Source organism: Gymnogyps californianus, chromosome 5 (genome assembly GCF_018139145.2).
Source record: "Gymnogyps californianus isolate 813 chromosome 5, ASM1813914v2, whole genome shotgun sequence".
Taxonomy (NCBI): Eukaryota; Metazoa; Chordata; class Aves; order Accipitriformes; family Cathartidae; genus Gymnogyps; species Gymnogyps californianus.
Genome location: NC_059475.1, coordinates 27,044,124 through 27,062,099, shown reverse-complemented (window position 1 = coordinate 27,062,099; position 17,976 = coordinate 27,044,124). Strand labels below are relative to the sequence as shown.

The following is a 17,976-nucleotide window of genomic DNA, read 5'->3' as shown; positions in this document are numbered from 1 at the left end:
AGTGTAAGTGGCGGATTTTATAGAACCATAGAAGTGTTGGTTTAAAGACCACTGTAGGTCATCTGGTCCAGCCTCACAATTGAAGCAGAACTAGTGCAATAATAGGTAGGTCAGCCATGGTTTAGTCTATCCAAGTCCTGAACATCTGCAAGATCAAATATCTGTTCTCAACTTTGCCACTCAATGCCTCTTTTCTCTGTCTGGAAATGCTTTCCTATTTCCTGTTTAGATTCTAAGGATAAGTTGGTTAATGTCTTCTGAGATATCACTGATGTAGGTACTATGTGATAATGGGGACACACAGATTTATTGTTATTATTATATTACTATAGTTTGTTTTCATTTGGAGCTGATAAGATGATACATCCAGCATTCAGAGATGGAAAAATCAGGTCAAAACTATGTATTTTATTACATCTTTTTCTTCAAGAATTATATTATTTCCAAGACCATCTGAAGTTTAGAAATAACTATTCCATAGCACTGCATAATAATAATGTGAGACCTTTCTGGGTGATCAAGAGAACATTCTTTCCCGATTACTATGAAGAGACCCATATAATGAATTCTCCAAGCCCTAGTCTGATGGCCTTGCCTAAGAGGCTGTAAGCCTTATTTCTGTCTTGAGCAAGTCACAGAATTGCATTTGTTCATGTGCTTGAGATTTCATATCCCAGGTTTAAAGGGTGCAAGAGCTATAACAGGTGCCCTGAGTTAGTGCCTGCTACTTGGCTTAAACTGTTGAGCATTTCCCTAATGAGCCATAAAACTGGAACTCTTTCTCCATACTGTGTTTCATGTTTTCCCTGGACACTTCTCTACATCGTCCAAAATGCTCCCTTTGTTGCCAAAGAGCATTGACTGAGTCTCACGTAATAATACCAGTAAAACACAGTGTAAATGTCTAACTGCTCAGTTTTCTGTTGCTATGATGTGAAGAGTTTCTCTGACCACTTGCTGCATTTCAGGCTGAGACAGCTGCTGGTTTGCCCTTGTCACACCAAATGCCCATCCTACAGATACCAGCTCCGCAAGATGTATGGGAGTTGTTCAAAGGCATAGGATCAAAGTGTGGCAGCTGCACTGTGCTCTGAGAGGGGCAGATCTGGTTGTCCCCGTCTCTTGTGACCAGGCATCTGTAAGCAGTTTCTGAACAATAGCATGTGTGTGCCTGTGCATGTGGCTTTAATAGTGTAATGCATACACTGCATTAGCTCTTGGGCTCTATTTAAATTCTCAGTTCCTTCCTTTGGGAGAGCAGATGAGTGGTTGGCACTTTCCAGGAATGTAATGGGCATTGTGGGAACAGTTGATAACCATGTGCCTGAAGCTGTTAACAAGCACAAGAGAATTTCATCTGGTAGAGAAATGAAGTGAGAACAGTGTGCGTAAGACCTGGTATGTGAGCACTGCCTGCTGTGCCTGCCCAAGCAGCGTGAACCTTCCAGCTTCCGCTCAGCTGGAATGCCCAACAAAATGGAGTCTATGGTCTAAATGTTTGTCATCTTAATCCTGCTCGCTGCATATGCATAATGACCAGCTTTGCAGGGTCACCACAACAGATATGTTAAAATAAGTCAATGACCTTCCCTCTCTGTCTCAAGAGACACTGACTTTTTACCTGAGAAAAAATACTTAAAAAACCCCTCACTGCAGTTGAGAATACCAGAAGATTCCATAAAGTATAGCAAGCTCATCACAATACAGATCTGATTAGTCTGGGCGATAGTTAGACATTACTGTCAAGTGTTTGGAAAACTTTAAAGCTAACAGCTTGGTACAGTTAGTAGCATCCTGTAAATGCTGAACGAGAAATTCTAGAGACACTATAAAATATCTATACTTAATTTGTTTTCTGCCATGTTCTGGCCTCTCAGTTCCCCCTCAATGTTTGACATATAGGAGGAGGATCAATCTTTTCCTGAAAACAATTATGTAGCATGCCTTCTTCCTTTTTATTCCACAACTCTTGTACACAAACACTGGTCCTAGAATGTCCCATGGAAGGATATGGTTTGATGTTGTTTGGGTTTTTTTCCCTTTTCTATTCTCTTACCATTTCACAGTAGCTCCTTCCTCAGACACTTCACACTCAAACTCCACTCTCTCTCCAACCATCACCATCTGGTCCTCCAGTGGGTGAGTGATCAGGATTGGAGGTTCTGGAAATGAAGAGACTTTTGTTAAAACAGTATCCTGAAAGACTGAAGACCAGAGGTAGATTTCACCACTCTGCACTCCACAGGAAGAACCCCTGGCCAAATACATGGTGATCCTCTCTGTGTTGGATCTTAAAATTTACTATGCTGGATCACGTTATCAATGTTATCAAATGACCTTTTGGGTTTTGCTTCATGAGACAGAATACAAACACAGGATTAATCAGTTTTCATATATATTCTGAAATTCTAAACTGGAGGCATTAGTTTTCTGTACTACTTGATCTGCTTGTAGAGCTTGAAGCACATATTTACCTTGAGCGGAATCACATTTTTAAAGTTTCTAACCCTATTGCTGGGAAGACGTAAATCACTTTCCAAATGAGAATTAATGGTAATTATTACTGTGCTGTTTTCCTGTGCTTTCTTAGTTGCAGCTATAGGGAAAATTTTCCTTCATTTAACTGTAAGAAAAATATCTACTTCAATAGATGTCAGAATTTGTTCATATGTTTGAGAATTTTCTTTCCTACAAGATTAACTAATCTGAGAGTAGAGAAGATGACAGTAATTCAATGCTAAATGTTAGGGGAGATCTCTTTCCTTTTGCTACCATTGCTCACCTTTTACAAATAATTCTGTGAAGCTCTTCTCCTCCCCTACCACACATTCATAAGCTGCATCGTCGGCCAGAGAGCAGTGGTTTATGGTCAGTATTCTCTTATTCCCAATAGCCTCAAAAATATATCTGAAAAGAGAATCTAAATGTAATTATCAGAGAGTAGCTCTTTTGGACCCAGTCACTGTCTTCCCCTGCCTGGCAGAGAAAAAGGTTCCTACTTTTTTTCTGACATCAGTGGCAAGGTTTGTTAAGACTTCAAGCCCTATATCCCTGTCTCAATGACAGCAGTAGCGTTTGAAAAACTAGCATAGGAAATTATGGAGAAATCTTCATACAAGTGCATGACATACAAACTCCTGTGAATGGTGTTGGATGCTTTTTTGACATCTAGCCATACAACAAACCTGACTCCCATTAAAAAGGCCTTGTCATGGCTTCAGCACGAAGTCACTGGAAATTGGTTTTACAAACAAGCTACACTGTAGCTGTAAGAAATTACAGAAAGTAATTTTGAACCTTGGATATACACATAAAGACCAGAATATAATCTGAGGACTTACTTGCTAAGTAGGTAGATGTAAGCATCCAGTTCCACGTGTAGGTATATAGAGCAGAGGGAAGAAAAAGAAACAGTTATGAGAACGGCAAACTGACCCTGAGCCAAAGCACTACGTAGATTCGTTCTCCGCTCCTATTTGTCCCTATTTTATTCCTTTCTTTCTAAGAAAAGCTAGTTTTTCCACTTTGTCCAAGCTGTAGCCCATTTCTTTTTGGATTTCCCATATTTCTAGTTTACCTGCCGCTCACTTGGATCTCCTGTCCATTCTTCAGCCATTTCACATCAGCATCTGGATTGGCAACTTCAACCATTAATTTAATCTTTTGCCCTTTGTCCACTTGGTAAGCTGGATCCAGTTTCTTGAGGAATGCTATGACGAAGAATGATTAAAAAAAAAAAAAAAAGAAAGAATATCTTAATCATTACTTGATTTTATTTTTACATTCTCTGTCAGGAAAATAAATCTTTATTCCCTTTCCTGTTGTTTACCATCATCTTAAACCTTTCCCACTTTCTGCATCCCTGTTTGCATTTTTACCATTTCTGTCTGTTCTTCATCCTGTTCTGTTTTCTGTTATTCCTTAACGTAGGATGAAAAGCACGTGATATAAACTAAAATAAGCAAAGAAGAATATTCTATATCAGATGTGAATATGTACTTCAACACATCCTAAATAGAGTTACAGCTACATCTGCCCATGTAGGAAAATGATACTGATCTTCTCAGTATTAATGAATGGCAGCTTGCCTTCTCTGTTTCAAACTTTTAAAACAAATTATTTAAAATTAGGTAATTAATACTTCACAAGACTAGAAAAGGCTCAAGAATTCCAAATGTATCATCCCAATGGAAAAGAAATTCTTTAAATGTATCACTGATGCCTGACATACTGACCAGTTTTGGGTGTGAGGGGAGTGGTGCGTGTTGTTGTTTTATGTTCAGGGAAAGATAAGGGGCAGAGCAGAAGAAACTACTAAAATGATCAGGTTCAGAATATCCAGAGTTTCAGAGCAAGGTAGCTCAGAGCTTTGGGCATAGCTTTAATCTTTGGTAATCAGCATTTCACATGTAGAGACTGTGTAACAATTGGAATAGGTAACTCCTGTTTCTCATGCTCTTGTATCTGGTTGCTGTCCAGCTGATGTTAATATTTGAAGAACTCCCAAAGAAGAAGATACAGACATATATATTTGGAATAAATACAGCTCACCAACCTGTACTTTTTTTCTCTTCCTTCTTTATGCGTTTGAGGCGTTTCAGCATCCCACGCAAATCTGTGATACCATACTGAAAAGCAATTTTCTCATATTCGGAAGGAGGAGCTTTCCTCAGGATTTCCCAGACATCAACATCAGATTGTGATTCAGATTTTGCTTCACCTCTGCAGAAAGGCATTAGAGTATCTGAATGCCACTATTGAGAGGATTTAGAAACAGCCATAGGCTTGGCAAACTACATATTGGCTTGGTGAAGCCATTTCTTAATAAAGAATTTAGCAGTCGAACTTTTTGTGATATTATTACCTAAAATAATGAAATAAAACTGGTGACTAGTTTTACTTCTATTTATATATACAGTGATTAAGATCCAATCACTGTCCTGAAGGGTTTCTTTCTAATAGCCAAAGCAAATAAATATTAACTTCCCTTTAATGATGGGTAATGGAAACACAAGGAGACTTAATTTCCAGTGATGGTCATACATAAAACGTGGCAAAGCGAGGAACTGAACTGATATCCTGAGAAAGCCTTAGAAACAAGGCAGTTGGTTTATGTTAATAAGAACCAAGTCCTTTTCTACTCAGGACATTTTTTCTCTTCACTAAAATGAATCACAGATTATTAAAATATTTGTCATCTGTTATAAAGACAATTGTTGGCTATAGTAATCTATAAAACATAAAGACACATAGACTGGTGAGTAATGGCAAACAAGACAAAATTTACAATGGACTACTTACTTTATAGTTTAACCAAAGAACTAGTGATTATGGAAGAATTAATGTTTGGTTTAGCAAAACCAAGTGAAAATTTGGTTGTCTGGCTCTGGGAAAGGCATTCTTTTTCTGTCATCATATTTTTTATTTAAAAGATCATAAATAGAAAAAGAAATTGGTGTAACCTTACCGATTTACCGAGCGCAAGAAGCTGCTGTACTCCAGAATGATGCAGAGAACCGTTTGGAAAAACATGCAGCATCCCGATGGGCAAGAAAGAGGGCATCATGTGTTAATACAAAAGAGCCATGAATGTCATCTTCACCTTTAGCAGAACAAGCCTGTGCTTCAGTAGCAGGGACATGAAGGAGCTCATGCAAAAGCTCTGAAATAGGCTTAAGAAAAATGCTGTTCTCTATTGAAACCAAACTCACTCCTACATTTTGTACAGTTCCACTCTGCAATTTATATTATAAGTATAAGCACTTCTGCTTATTCCTAATTATGGCTGATTGCCTTACAGGGAAACAAATAGCTCTACTTTGCCCTGTCATTGTGGAGTTGTTGCCTGTCATAGTTTGCATTTTGGTAAACAGAGAAAGGATGAAAGAAGCAACATTTTCTTAAAAATTTCTTTAGGAAAAGGAACTTCCTGTGGCTGCTGTTTCTGATATCACCAGGACCAAGCAGGTTCCAGTGCAGCAGAACACACTCTTATAAGGAAGCCATGTTCAGTGGTAAACCCCAACAAGAAGACAAGTTATGCAGCAGGTAATGCAGAGAAAAGTGGAGGATTAGTGGGCATATTTCCATTTTTGTCAGGAAAAGTACAGTCCCATTAGTCTGTGAGAAATATTACTACTTAAAAAAGCATGACTGTAGTCAGTCTAGACAGCAGGTATAACCAAACATTTCTGGTACTCCTTTTATTGCCCAAAAAAGGCTTGCTTGTAATGAGAGCGCTAAAGTCCTGCAGTCCAGGCTTGGGATTTCCAGCACCCTTGTAGCTCTTGAACGGAAAGGAAGCAAGAGAAGAGGATTTCAGCTCAGTGAGTCTGAGCTGAAATATGGCATGCAATATCTTATATCTTTGGAGTGGTTTAACACTCACTAAGCACTAAGCCCTCGCTAGCACTCGTTGAATTGATAGGTGTATCTGAAGTTTGGACTCCTTGCAATAAGTGCAGCCTCCTGGGTATTTGCTTTGTCATAACAGTGCATCAACATCACCCACAAATTTAATCAGGGTTCCTCTTCTTTATATATCTACCATTTAGTTTGGGGTAGCTCCAAATGGTTTGTAGTTTTGCCTAGCAGAAGGCAGGACAGTTGAACTGATTTGCCAAATAGACCAAGATTTTTTTTTAACATAAGCAGTTCTTGGGCTAGTAGCCCTGATGATTGTATCAATGAGCAACTTTAAAATATTTCTAAATACATGTAAATTGGAATAGATATATAAGTACATAAAACTAGGAATATAAAATATTTCTAATATGTGCTGAGTTCTTTGTACTAGTATAATTAATGTTCTGTGGAGTAAACTGTATCTCAAAAGGAAATATAAAATCATCGGAAATAAGAAAGACTTAACAGATTCAAATATTATTATTTTCCCTCAGGCACTGTATAAATATTGGTGATCTCTCTGTCTATCTGCCTACTTACATGCTCATCTGTGTACACCCCTTTACCTGAAAATTTGCAGGTAAGATTATTCATTGAGTTTCCAAAAATATTTTGTGTGAGTTATTTTTAAACACATCATGAGAAAAATCTTCCAATTTGGAAGCAATTCCACAGTCTAGTATATCTCACTATTGAGAAGACTTCCTTAATTTTTGCTTTAGCTTTTCCATTACTCAGTGTCATCCCATTGTTATATCTGGCAATAGTGTTTCAGTGTATGCAAGCTGAAATACAAGAAATTTGATCATAAGCAATAGTATAGTCTCTTCCTTGGAAATACTAATATTTTCTAATTACAGGGAAAGGCTTGTAAGTTGCATGTAAAATGGTACTGAAAGCTAAAGGTTGTAATTCGTATAGCGTTTAATTGAGTTCTGAAAAAGAAAAAAAAAAGTCTTTGCCTATGAGCAAAGGTTTCCCCACCCCAGTACTCCTTTTCACTGTTTTGTATTTGTTAAAACATTCTCTTTGATCCCATAAAGACACAGAGTTTCCACAGTTAGGCTGTACTCTTCCACTACCAACAGGAACTAAGCAGTGTACGAAAAGTAATAGAGCACTCGGACTCCTGAAGTTTCTCCCACCCTTACGTTACTCCGCCTGATGTTGGGGATCCTTATTCAGAGTGATCCCCTCATAGGTTAACTATGCACTTGGGGGCATTAAGATGCAGCTTAGTGAACCTGCTGTAAATGGAATATGCAGCTGATATGTTTTAAACATGTGCGGAGGGGTTAAAAATAGTTTTGTACATCCCAGAGATGGTTCCTTCCTATCCCATTACTGTCAACTGATTGGACCCTGTCAGCTGCCACCTCCTTCAAGGTCTCTGCTCACTATCCCGTTTAATAGTTCTGTGACAGCTGTTCCCTTCCTCTTCCCAATGACCTCTCCTTGGCCCATGACATCTGTATGTCAACACCAGTTAATTAAATTACAGTGATAGGAGATACAGTATTAAATGAAGCTCTCTTTATTATAGTGGGAATGTTCATTACCTCTGGATTAAGGGGCACTTGTAAATTAGGTAGGACAAAGCAGAAGTGGTAAAAGAATAGTCTTCAATTCTATTTGAATCTGCATAGCTCTTGAGAGTTCCTTGGCATGAGGTCCCTTTTTCTATTCTATTTTAATGAAGAATACTTTCATTCCATGATGAGTTTTTATGCCTATCAGTTCTCTTTAATATAGGAGTGGTCTTCAACCTGTGGTGTGCAAAGCCTGAAGGATCCACAAATTACTTCTAAAGTGGCTCTGAAAAACAGCTAGGAGCAGTGAATTTATCAGTATGCTTAAATTCACTAAATGGAGATTTGTAAGTCAAGAAAGGTCAAAAACACTGACAAAATGCAGTGAAATTTATAAGCTTCTTTTAATGAATTTTATTTCTAGTCTAACAAATAATGAATAGTTAAATCCACAAATTGAACATTTCTGGAAATACTGGAGATTTTTACTACTTTTTAGGGTTCTATCACTGCTCAAAACTGATTATGAAAGCCGAAGGGAAAGGCACTAGATGGGGGCTCGTAGTGCTTAGCACTTCATTCCAGCTGGAGTCACTGTATGAAATTATGCAAATATTTTCATGCTGGCCTCCATTTATTTGAAATTTTAAAAAAGAGATCAACAATTCTTTTTTGCCTTACATTTTCTATAGAAATTAGAATATGTGTACAACTAGTCTATTTCAGCTCTCAAACCTGTGTGGTTTTGATTGTTGCCATTATTCAGAAAGCATATTTTCCCTACTTTAGCATCACAAAAAAATTCTAATGCACTTTTTGTTTCAGACTTCTCTGGGGTTCTTGATGAAACAAGAAACTTTGATATCAATGTCAGCTGTAGAAAGTCTGATAGGTGTACTTTCTGTCTCGTCTAGCTAGCCTCCTTCAGAGTTCTGGTTGTAGTGTTACTGCAAAGCCAGAATTCACTTCTAATTGGATACATTGCATATTGCATAATACAGGGCTTTGTATACTTATGTGACCTTGTTTGCCCCACTGAAATTTGGGTGAGTTAACCTGAGTGAAACATGAGGCTGTTGTGGCTTTATTGCCTTCCGTAACCACGCTACTTCAGATGTCTACATGATCCTGTACTCTTTGTGAAGATAAAACACTTTTTATAAATAGTGATACCGATACCTGAGCAGAGACTGAATGCAGATTCACAACAACATTCACCCAAGTAGTTGATTGTGAAAACTTGAACTAAGTTTAGATTTGCAAAACATGAGTCTAGTAACAAGTGTTTATAGTAACTTCAGGAGCTGGCAAGACAGAGTGAGCAGCCAGAGGCAGTGAACAGAAAGAAGCATGCTTGGAGTAATGGGATGATAATGAGCAATGGCAACTTTACTTAGAATAAAAAGAAAAGTTTTGTAACAGAGAAGCCTGTACATTTATGGAAGAAGTGACTTCAGTAATAAGTTCACTTAACATGTTTAAGGATGGATGGAACAAAACTTCAGCGCATATTTGATGGGCACCAGCAGGCATATTATGCAAATGATTTTTCTGATTTGAATTTCTATGACAATAGGAATTTAAAACAGCAGGTTATTGAGAAAATCTGGAAATTCAAGGACAATTTAAAACTGCTTATAAAAGAAAGTGATGGTGAAAACCAAAGGACATTCAGAGAAATACGTTGATTTGTATTGAATGGTCCACCTTTAGCTTCTACTAATTGTTTAAAAGCATTTGTCTCAGAAGTTGGCAGCTGGTAATTTTCTTTCATACTATCTAATTTTTGTCACGCTCTACACATAAGAAAGATAAAGATGCATGCATTATTTCAAACCAAATGGTTCTTATATTCAGTCTGACCCATGCATTTATAATAAAATGAAATAGAAATCTTACTCTCTGTTGGCAACAGTGGAATCCAAAACATCCAGATTAAGATGGTGGTAAAAAGAGAAAAACATAAGTAGACAGGTTATGAAAACAGATGTGGCAAGGAAGGATGAGAATGGGAGAGGAAAGTCCACCAAAAAAAGTGAAAGTAAAAGCAAGAAATAAGAATTAGAATTGGAAGAGTAAAAGATATTTATATAATATTTATACAATGTAGAATATCTTTATATATATATATGATAAACAGCTATGTAATATACAGTTGTATAGTGTAATAGTAACATTTAAATATCTAATAAAAAGGCTTGTCCTCCTAGCTCTCTGATGCGAAGTATTGTGAAAACTTAGGACAGAAAATTCTTAATAAGGCAGCATTATAGACAGGTATTGTAAATTGTTGTGGTGTTTTGGGTTTTTTAAATGAAAAGTGCTGGTGGAAGCATGTAATTACCCTAGTCCCAGCCTTTTCTATCTTGGGAAAGACGAATCTTTTTTTTTCCCTTCTCTTCCCCCCGCCCCCCCCCCCCCCCCCCCAGTATAAGCCTAGCAGAAATGCAGCAAATGCTAGGTATTTGTTGCCATAATTACCTGTCATCCTTTTTCCAGTTAGAGCTGCTTTAGGAAAACTACAAGGATTCTGAATTTATGAAACTTTTACTTATTCTAGTTTTAGTGTTTTCAGAGTTGTTCAACAGAAGCTGGTTGCTTTATTTCTCTAAGTCTATGGATTTTTACTGACCTCTTTTTCAGTAGGGCACTAAAATTAAACTCTCCACCTTCTTCATGTCCATCCATACTGTATAGTAACAGAAAACTATAGTTAGTTTCAGAAGGAAATGAGAATAGCTTGTGAGACTATATAATTATGTAGATGATGTATTTTTGTAGAGGAGTAGTAGATGGGTTTAGAATGACTTAGAATGTGCACTGACATGGAAGGTGACTTAATTAGGCTCTTTGTCCATATTGGTCTTCATATAGGTTTAAGAAATATATTTAATGAACTTGTATTTTTTCTGTACTGATTATGGATAAAGTTGTACAGGGTATTAATTTGGTGGTCATATTGATCTGGAATTTATTAATTATCATAAAGACGTTGCAGAAGCTTTCCTTTAGAATCATTAGTGCTTTCGGAAAGCTGTAGTTTCAGGAATGTGTATTTTGTTTACAGTGTGGGGCAGTATTTAAGCAACCTTTTTGTGGGACTTTTTACAATCTAAAATCACATTTTTTTTCTAGTATTACCCCAGAAGTAATAATTTCTTAAGGCTCTTTGTGATTCCAAGATTCATTATACTGAAAAGTGTCACATCACTGCTGCTTGGGAGAGTTAAAGGAGGAATGCTGTGATCTGACTTTGATTCTGAGATGAGGTTCAACATGCAGTTGTTCAACAAGCATCACGGCAAGCAATGTTGTGATGAGTTGATTCATGAGAACAAGAAGTAACAAGCAGGATTTTTTTTATGTGTAATTCTGTCTGTTACATACAGTGAACTAGGATGGAATGCACAGTGTTATTTTTGGTGGTCTGAATCAAATGTGTCTTAGCTGTGCGTCTGAACATTTGAAGTACAGATCTACTCTGAAAACTTAGCGTAAAGTCACTAAAATCACTTCTTTGGGTTTAATTCCTGAAAAATCACTTCAGGGATTTGATATAAAAGTACTGGTAGTTACACTGGATTTCATGACCATTGATTATTCAACTTAGCAAAAAACCAGGTCTTTTTTGCATTCAGACAGGGTTTAGAAAGTCAAAATGGATTTTCTTCATCTCAGTCAGTCTGCCATCATCAATGTTCAGCTGCTCCTTGACATCTCTGTTGTCTTGAGCATAAGAATCTGGTGATGCCATCTCACAGCATTCAGATTCTTCCAGCAGCAACACCTTATATTTAATTATTGTTTTATACACAGAAATTAGTCTTTGCAGTTGTACTGGTGGTAGTGGTAGCCCATAATGCTGTCTCTGTCAATACACAGTGCTAGTTGCTTCAGAGAAAATCAGTCTGTAGAAGTGTAAACCGGAATGTCAGAAAAACTCAATATTGCAGGAACAAATATTTTAAAAAGTAAGAAAACAGCCTCAACAGATAAATGATGGGCATTTTAACAGTACTGTTAATAAAATGGAAGAGAAACGAGTGCCAAACTTCTTGTGCTGCTTGACAATGCAAGGTTAGTGAGGATAAGTAACAATTTTGAATCAGTGTAATTTTGAATATGTTATGAGAAGACATCTTTTTATTAAGAAAATACTAGTTTTACTTCTGTGATTACGTTCAAGATAGTGCAGTACTGGAAAGGATAATTTTCTGGGTATAATGCTCAAACAGAAAAGTGTATTTTTGGCCACTTTGTTCCCTACTTTCAGAAGACTTTCAATGTTTACAGGCATAAAATGTACATAAAAATCACCAGTATAATCCCAAATTTGAAAAGGGCTTCTTGTGATCAAATATTCAGGAAATCAGAATCTACAGCTGGGAGAATAACTAGTCACCTTATTGCTTCCCAGGTGGTAGTTAAATCAGATTTTCAGGAAATCCTAGCAATCAATGTTTAGCTTTTCTGAAGAGTAAGACCCTAATAATTGCTTCAACATGCATAGAGTTAAGTCTAATCTCAGAGTTCCTATTTTAGTTATGGTGGAAGACATTGGGACCAAAAGGGATAGGGTGGGAAATTTAATGATACTAGGATAAAGAGCGTGCCAGGAAACAACAGATTTTCATATACATGTGTGTTGGTACACTTCTGTGAGCAGTGACAATTTTAGTCAGGATGTGCTCAGTAAAGAGGAAAACATGTAAAATAGAGGGGGCAGACATGCATATGATTTGAAGTTACTTTTTTTCTTCTAATGGTGAGAAGACGCCACTTGCCAAACACATGCGTTTTCTGTAGATGAATCTGCCTCTCACTGAACTATCAAACTACTCTTTTCATTATTTATACTCCTTATGTTACTATTTACTTGTATGTAATCATCTCGTATAAATACTACATCCTATAAACGATGATTTATTTGGAATTTAAGCTGCAGCTAGTTCTGTAGGGTTTTTTTTCTTTTTTTTCTTTTCCTAAGCAGAGAGAGACAGTTCATTGTTAGACTTGAATTTGGCTGCTGACACAGACAGTGGCTACCTGAGAAAGGCTGAAGTCATCCGTCTTCCCCCTCCTGCCATGCTCCTGAGTGAGGGTATCAAAGACAAAGCTTCAGATTTAAACAGTTCAGTTCAAAATTTGGCTCCATTCTTACAGAAGAAACTGAAAACCTGAACAGCCTGAAGCTACTCACACTGCAGTCACTCTGAACTGATTCTAAATTCTTTTAATTGTGCTAGCAAGAACAGAAACTCTTGAAGCCTAATTTCACTGCAATGAAATAACACAATGCAGCTATGCACTGAGTGTCCTCTATTTAATAGGCATCACAGGGAGGCTGGTCAGCTACCTATAGATGGATTTGACTGTAGATAAGTTCTGCAAGCGTTTTTTAGTTCTTTGTGATAGAATGTTAAAAAAAAAAAATCTCATATAAAAGCAGCACTTATAGGGAAAAACTCAAGGAGTTGCCACAGATGATTTGTGTCCTGTGTTAGAGAAATAGATGTCTGTTGGAATATTCTTGGTCTAGTAACTTTGGAAAAATATATAAAAACTAAACCAGAAACTGAATTATGCAAAGGGAGAAGAAATACTCCACAGTGAAAAACCATGTTGTTAATGTCTAAATAAAAAAAACCCCAAATTTTGCAAATTTTACTAATAGAAGGGAACATTATTCCATTAAGTCATATATCAATTCAGACAGTATTACAGATGTGGGGAGAATAGCCTTTTCAACACCAGTGCAATACCTTGCAGTCTTTAATATCCAAGACCTACATATATCTGAGTTTTTACACAGGCACTTACAGTATCATCTTCATTCAATTAATATAATTATAGAACATGAAAACAAATACAATCAAAATGCTTGTATTAATGTTATCAGTGATATGCCGCTTACAGAGCTCACATCAAACTCCACTTCTTTGTTTAGCAAACATTTGTATTCAGGTACGTATAGTACCTCAAGCCAGACCAAATCAAGACTAGCCACTACACAGAATCTTTTCCTTTTCTATTGGTCTACGTCTGGAGTGCTCTTTACAGGTCTGGGAAAAAAGTGCTGAAGTTCGTGGTAGAATTATACATATTATCAATTGCATAATTGAAGACAAGCATGACTGTTATGCTAGTACAAAGTCTAAACTCTCTTAGATGATTTCTAGGAGTTGTATAGTATTTTAATAGTAGAAATATTTTCTTAATAGAAATATTTTCTTAGTAGACACCCCTATCTTTGTGCTTGTTTGTACAACAGCTTTGCTTTTAGTTAGTTTTGTCTAGGAAAGTAATGAATTCTGCATGGAATTATAATCTGATCTACATAAGTTTCTACTGTACATACTCACGTGCGTCGGAAGGCAGCACGAATATCCAAGTCTCCAGTTACTGGTGCTTCTGATGTGACAAAAAGTGACAAACAAGAATGGGAGAGCAAGTCAAAATAATGCAAAAATACACTGTTATTTCTAAAGCTTTTCCTTTGCAGACTTTTTTTTCCTAAAGTTCTTACATTGTAAATTGTGATATATATTGAATTGTGATTATATATTGCAAGATTGCATCATCCTTAAACATGTAGCTTTCACTAATTAGCTTTCAACATCCAGTGTTTCATATACAACTGAATTCTGTCTCATGTTTCATAATAACCTGCAGCACGACGAACTGTCTTATCTCTTGTTTGTCAATTCTCCTGCTGGTAAATTTTAGTTTCCATACTGGCTTCACAGGCTATTTAAATCCTAATGAGAAAACCACTGGATATCAACTGAATATTATTACTAATAATAAATTGTAATCCATCCTCTGAAAGCAAAGGTAAATTCCTGGAAATATGTAAAGATGTACAGAAACTCCATTGAGGATGTTGCATAGAGAACTTCATTACTCTGTTCTAAGCTTCTGTTGGTATGAATAGGTGCACTGCTACTACTGGGAGAAAAGCTGTTCTCAGTCACAGCTCCTAAGTTGTATGAGTCCTACAGCAAAGTAGTGAAACTTCGAAAATGAACACTGCTGATTGAGTAACTTCAATAAACTTTTGTCTTTGCATATGAGGCTCATTGGTTGCTGGACGCAAATCAATGTTGCAATCCTTTCAACAGAACCACTGAAACAGGAGATGGTCCAAACATTCAACTCTTTCCTGTGGTCCATGCTTATACTGTTTTACCTAAACTCTTCCACACTAAGGGGAAATTGATGTTAAAATGTACTTCCTTTTCAATTGCTGATAAGCTTTTCAGTATAGCAGTTGTGAGGGTGGCACCATGTATTATGTAAAATGAGTCATCTAGTCTTAAAGCAATTTTATATTGCAAGGGCCTTCTGCATGACTTGAATTTATCGGGAAGAAAGGAATTGATAATAGTGTCACATGTCTAAATCTTTCCATTTCTCCCCTTTTTTTTTCTTTTCAAGCGTCCATTTTTAGTACTGAACTTTTGCCAAAGTAAGAATGGACCTCTCTTTTATTCTAGTGGAATTAAATATCATGAAAGAATGGATTCGAAATCAGAATAAAGCCAGAGAAAAGTTGGGCTGATTTGCATCTTTCTGTGTGCTTTCTTTAAAAGTATCACAGTTCTGACGTGAGTGATATCCAAGTGTTACTGCTAATGCTCTATATCTCTGCCCACCCATCCCAATCCTCCTCTGTGGGCCTCTGTAAGTGTACCTGTAGCTCATCAGGTCTATACTTCAGGTCTATGCTTGTCTATAGCCACTATATACCAGAAAGAATTGTTCGTGGACATACAGGAAATAAAAAAAATAATAATAAAAGGAAGAAACAAGGTGGCAGGAACTCATCTTACCATTGACTGTCAGGTTGAAATTAGAACTATCAAACTTGTCCTTGGTAGACACCTCACATCTGTACCCTCCTGCAAAAGTCATGTTTGCTTCTATGATTTCCATTTCAAAGGTATACACCTAGAACAGACACCAGTGACACAATTCGTAAGTTAGAAAATGAAATGGTGAAATAGAGAGAGAGAGAGAGAATACACCATATTAAGGCATGGAGAGAAATAGACAAGGGATGAAATATGCCTCTGTGTCCTTTTAGAATTAAGAACCTCCTGAGCATGTAACTTGTTACTGTCATAAAAAATACATACACCCCCCCGCCCAGTTCAGTAGGAACAGCAAAAGAGTATTATCAGTACAGGTCTTCCAGAGGATACAAGTTATGTTAGCAAACTATGCTGGTGTACTGGCGTGTGCAGTCATCACATACACTAATTGCATGTACATTGGAAACAGAAATAGAGCTTTCATTAAACAAATACAGCCTCTACCTAGAATGTATACAGTACATTTAAAAATTCAGCAAAAGGAGTGGCTAATGTGAGCAAGTCTGTTCTGTTCCATCCAGGAGAGGGTAGCAGTGTTTCATATACCACACAGGATGAGAAGTCATGGTACAGACTCTCTTGTATTCCTATTTGTGTATCTTTGAATGCATTTGCGGTAAAAATGGGTCTTACTCAGCTATTTAAAGTAGTCTAGACAATGCAAGAGCACAATAAATTCCAACACTAATAGCTGAATGCTTGATCTATTAAAATCAAGATAGACTATACTTAAATATCTGTCTGATTTATAGTTTTCTCTTAAATATAACAAGTATCTATTACTTGAGAGGAAGATGGAGGGAATCCTGCAGTAGCTAGTGCAAAACTGCTCCCCTAGTCCTCCAGACATTTTCTCATTTCATTATAGATAAGGTATGCAAGAGTCTGTATGTAGTGCTTTTCTCTTGTCTGCGTGGTCAAAACATATCCTTCTACGCATAAATATAGCATTGTGTGTAGCTTTGGGTGCCTTAATATCAAAACATTCCTACATTAGCTTGTATTTTCCCCAGATGAAAGATTAGTATCTAGAAGACTGAGAACCTTACTCTGCCAATTGTACCTTGTTATTTCGATCATAATTGTCACGTAGCTGGAGATGTTTCCCCACTTTGCTTCCCAGGTCCATCCACTTTCCTTTGAACCATTTCACTGATGGTTTCTTCAGCAGGCTCTCACCTGCCACTTTGGCAGTGAACGTGATGTTTCCACCTTGTAAGGGAGGTAGGTTAAAATAAGATTATGAATAGTGTTTGATTTATCTGTTATATCACTGCTGTCATCCTGTACATGGAGAGCTAAATAGTCAAGCAACAGGTACAGTTCACAAACATCACTTGACTCACATTTTGTACTCACCAACAGTAACTTCTCCATCCTGGGGTCGTGTCACAAAGAGCCCAATAGGGTCCAGAGGCTTTTCTGGTTGAGTCCCAGCAGATGCAACTGAAATAAACATCAGCATTACTAGTTAGAACTTTCTGCATCAGCTTCTGTTACAGCCTATATAATGAATTTGTTAAGTCATTTCAAAATACCTCAATATGTTTCTTCTGTCTCTGAGATTCCTTATTTTTTACTGTCTGTCATTCATCACTAGTGGTCTGCTTTCAGCTACTGTCTCTACCTCACTGACTCGACGGATTCCCTGTTCCTGTTCTTTCCTTCTGTTAATGAACCAGACTTGATAACAGTGTTAGTTCTCTATTACCTTCTGTGTTTTGGCTGCTTTCTACTGGTGGAGCAGGTGACTCTGAGGCAGCTGGGGCTGGAGCAGCTTCAGCAGGAATGACTGTCTCACTCTTTTCTGGAAATGAATGTAAGCCAAGATTAGAGAAAGACATATTTCTACTTCCTTTCTGAAGAAATTTTGCAAAAGAACAGCTTTTAATATACGTTAGGAAATGCAGAGAAATTAGCTGTGGTTTTCTAGAACTTAGAGGATGTGCTGGAAGGAGAAGGGGCCTACTGAAGCTGGATGATGAGGCTCGCTCTTTTGCTGAGCTTGGAAAGAACTGATGCCTGGCTTTTTAAACTCTATAGTCTTGATGTGTAGAAACTTGTCAGCTGATGAATAACACTATTATTTGATGTTAACTTCAGTGGTCTAAATAGAAAAGGTAATGAAAAATTATGCAATTATTATTTTTGTAAACCATTTGCTTATT

General features: G+C 37.1%; 1 protein-coding gene across 1 annotated transcript in view; it reads right to left on the bottom strand.

Annotated features, from left to right (window-relative positions):
- MYBPC3 (myosin binding protein C3) overlaps positions 1-17,976 on the bottom strand; it is a 63,619-nt gene that overhangs the window by 34,028 nt on the left and 11,615 nt on the right. The window contains exons 3-16 of the mRNA XM_050896779.1: positions 17,520-17,615; positions 17,168-17,254; positions 16,872-17,020; positions 15,767-15,884; positions 14,297-14,345; positions 12,981-13,025; positions 10,567-10,623; positions 9,834-9,836; positions 5,468-5,491; positions 4,556-4,722; positions 3,578-3,710; positions 3,342-3,344; positions 2,783-2,907; positions 2,057-2,162 (exon numbers count right to left, since the gene is read on the bottom strand). Coding sequence (XP_050752736.1) covers positions 2,057-2,162; positions 2,783-2,907; positions 3,342-3,344; positions 3,578-3,710; positions 4,556-4,722; positions 5,468-5,491; positions 9,834-9,836; positions 10,567-10,623; positions 12,981-13,025; positions 14,297-14,345; positions 15,767-15,884; positions 16,872-17,020; positions 17,168-17,254; positions 17,520-17,615 — 1,162 coding nt within the window. The remainder of the gene's footprint in view (positions 1-2,056; positions 2,163-2,782; positions 2,908-3,341; positions 3,345-3,577; positions 3,711-4,555; positions 4,723-5,467; positions 5,492-9,833; positions 9,837-10,566; positions 10,624-12,980; positions 13,026-14,296; positions 14,346-15,766; positions 15,885-16,871; positions 17,021-17,167; positions 17,255-17,519; positions 17,616-17,976) is intronic.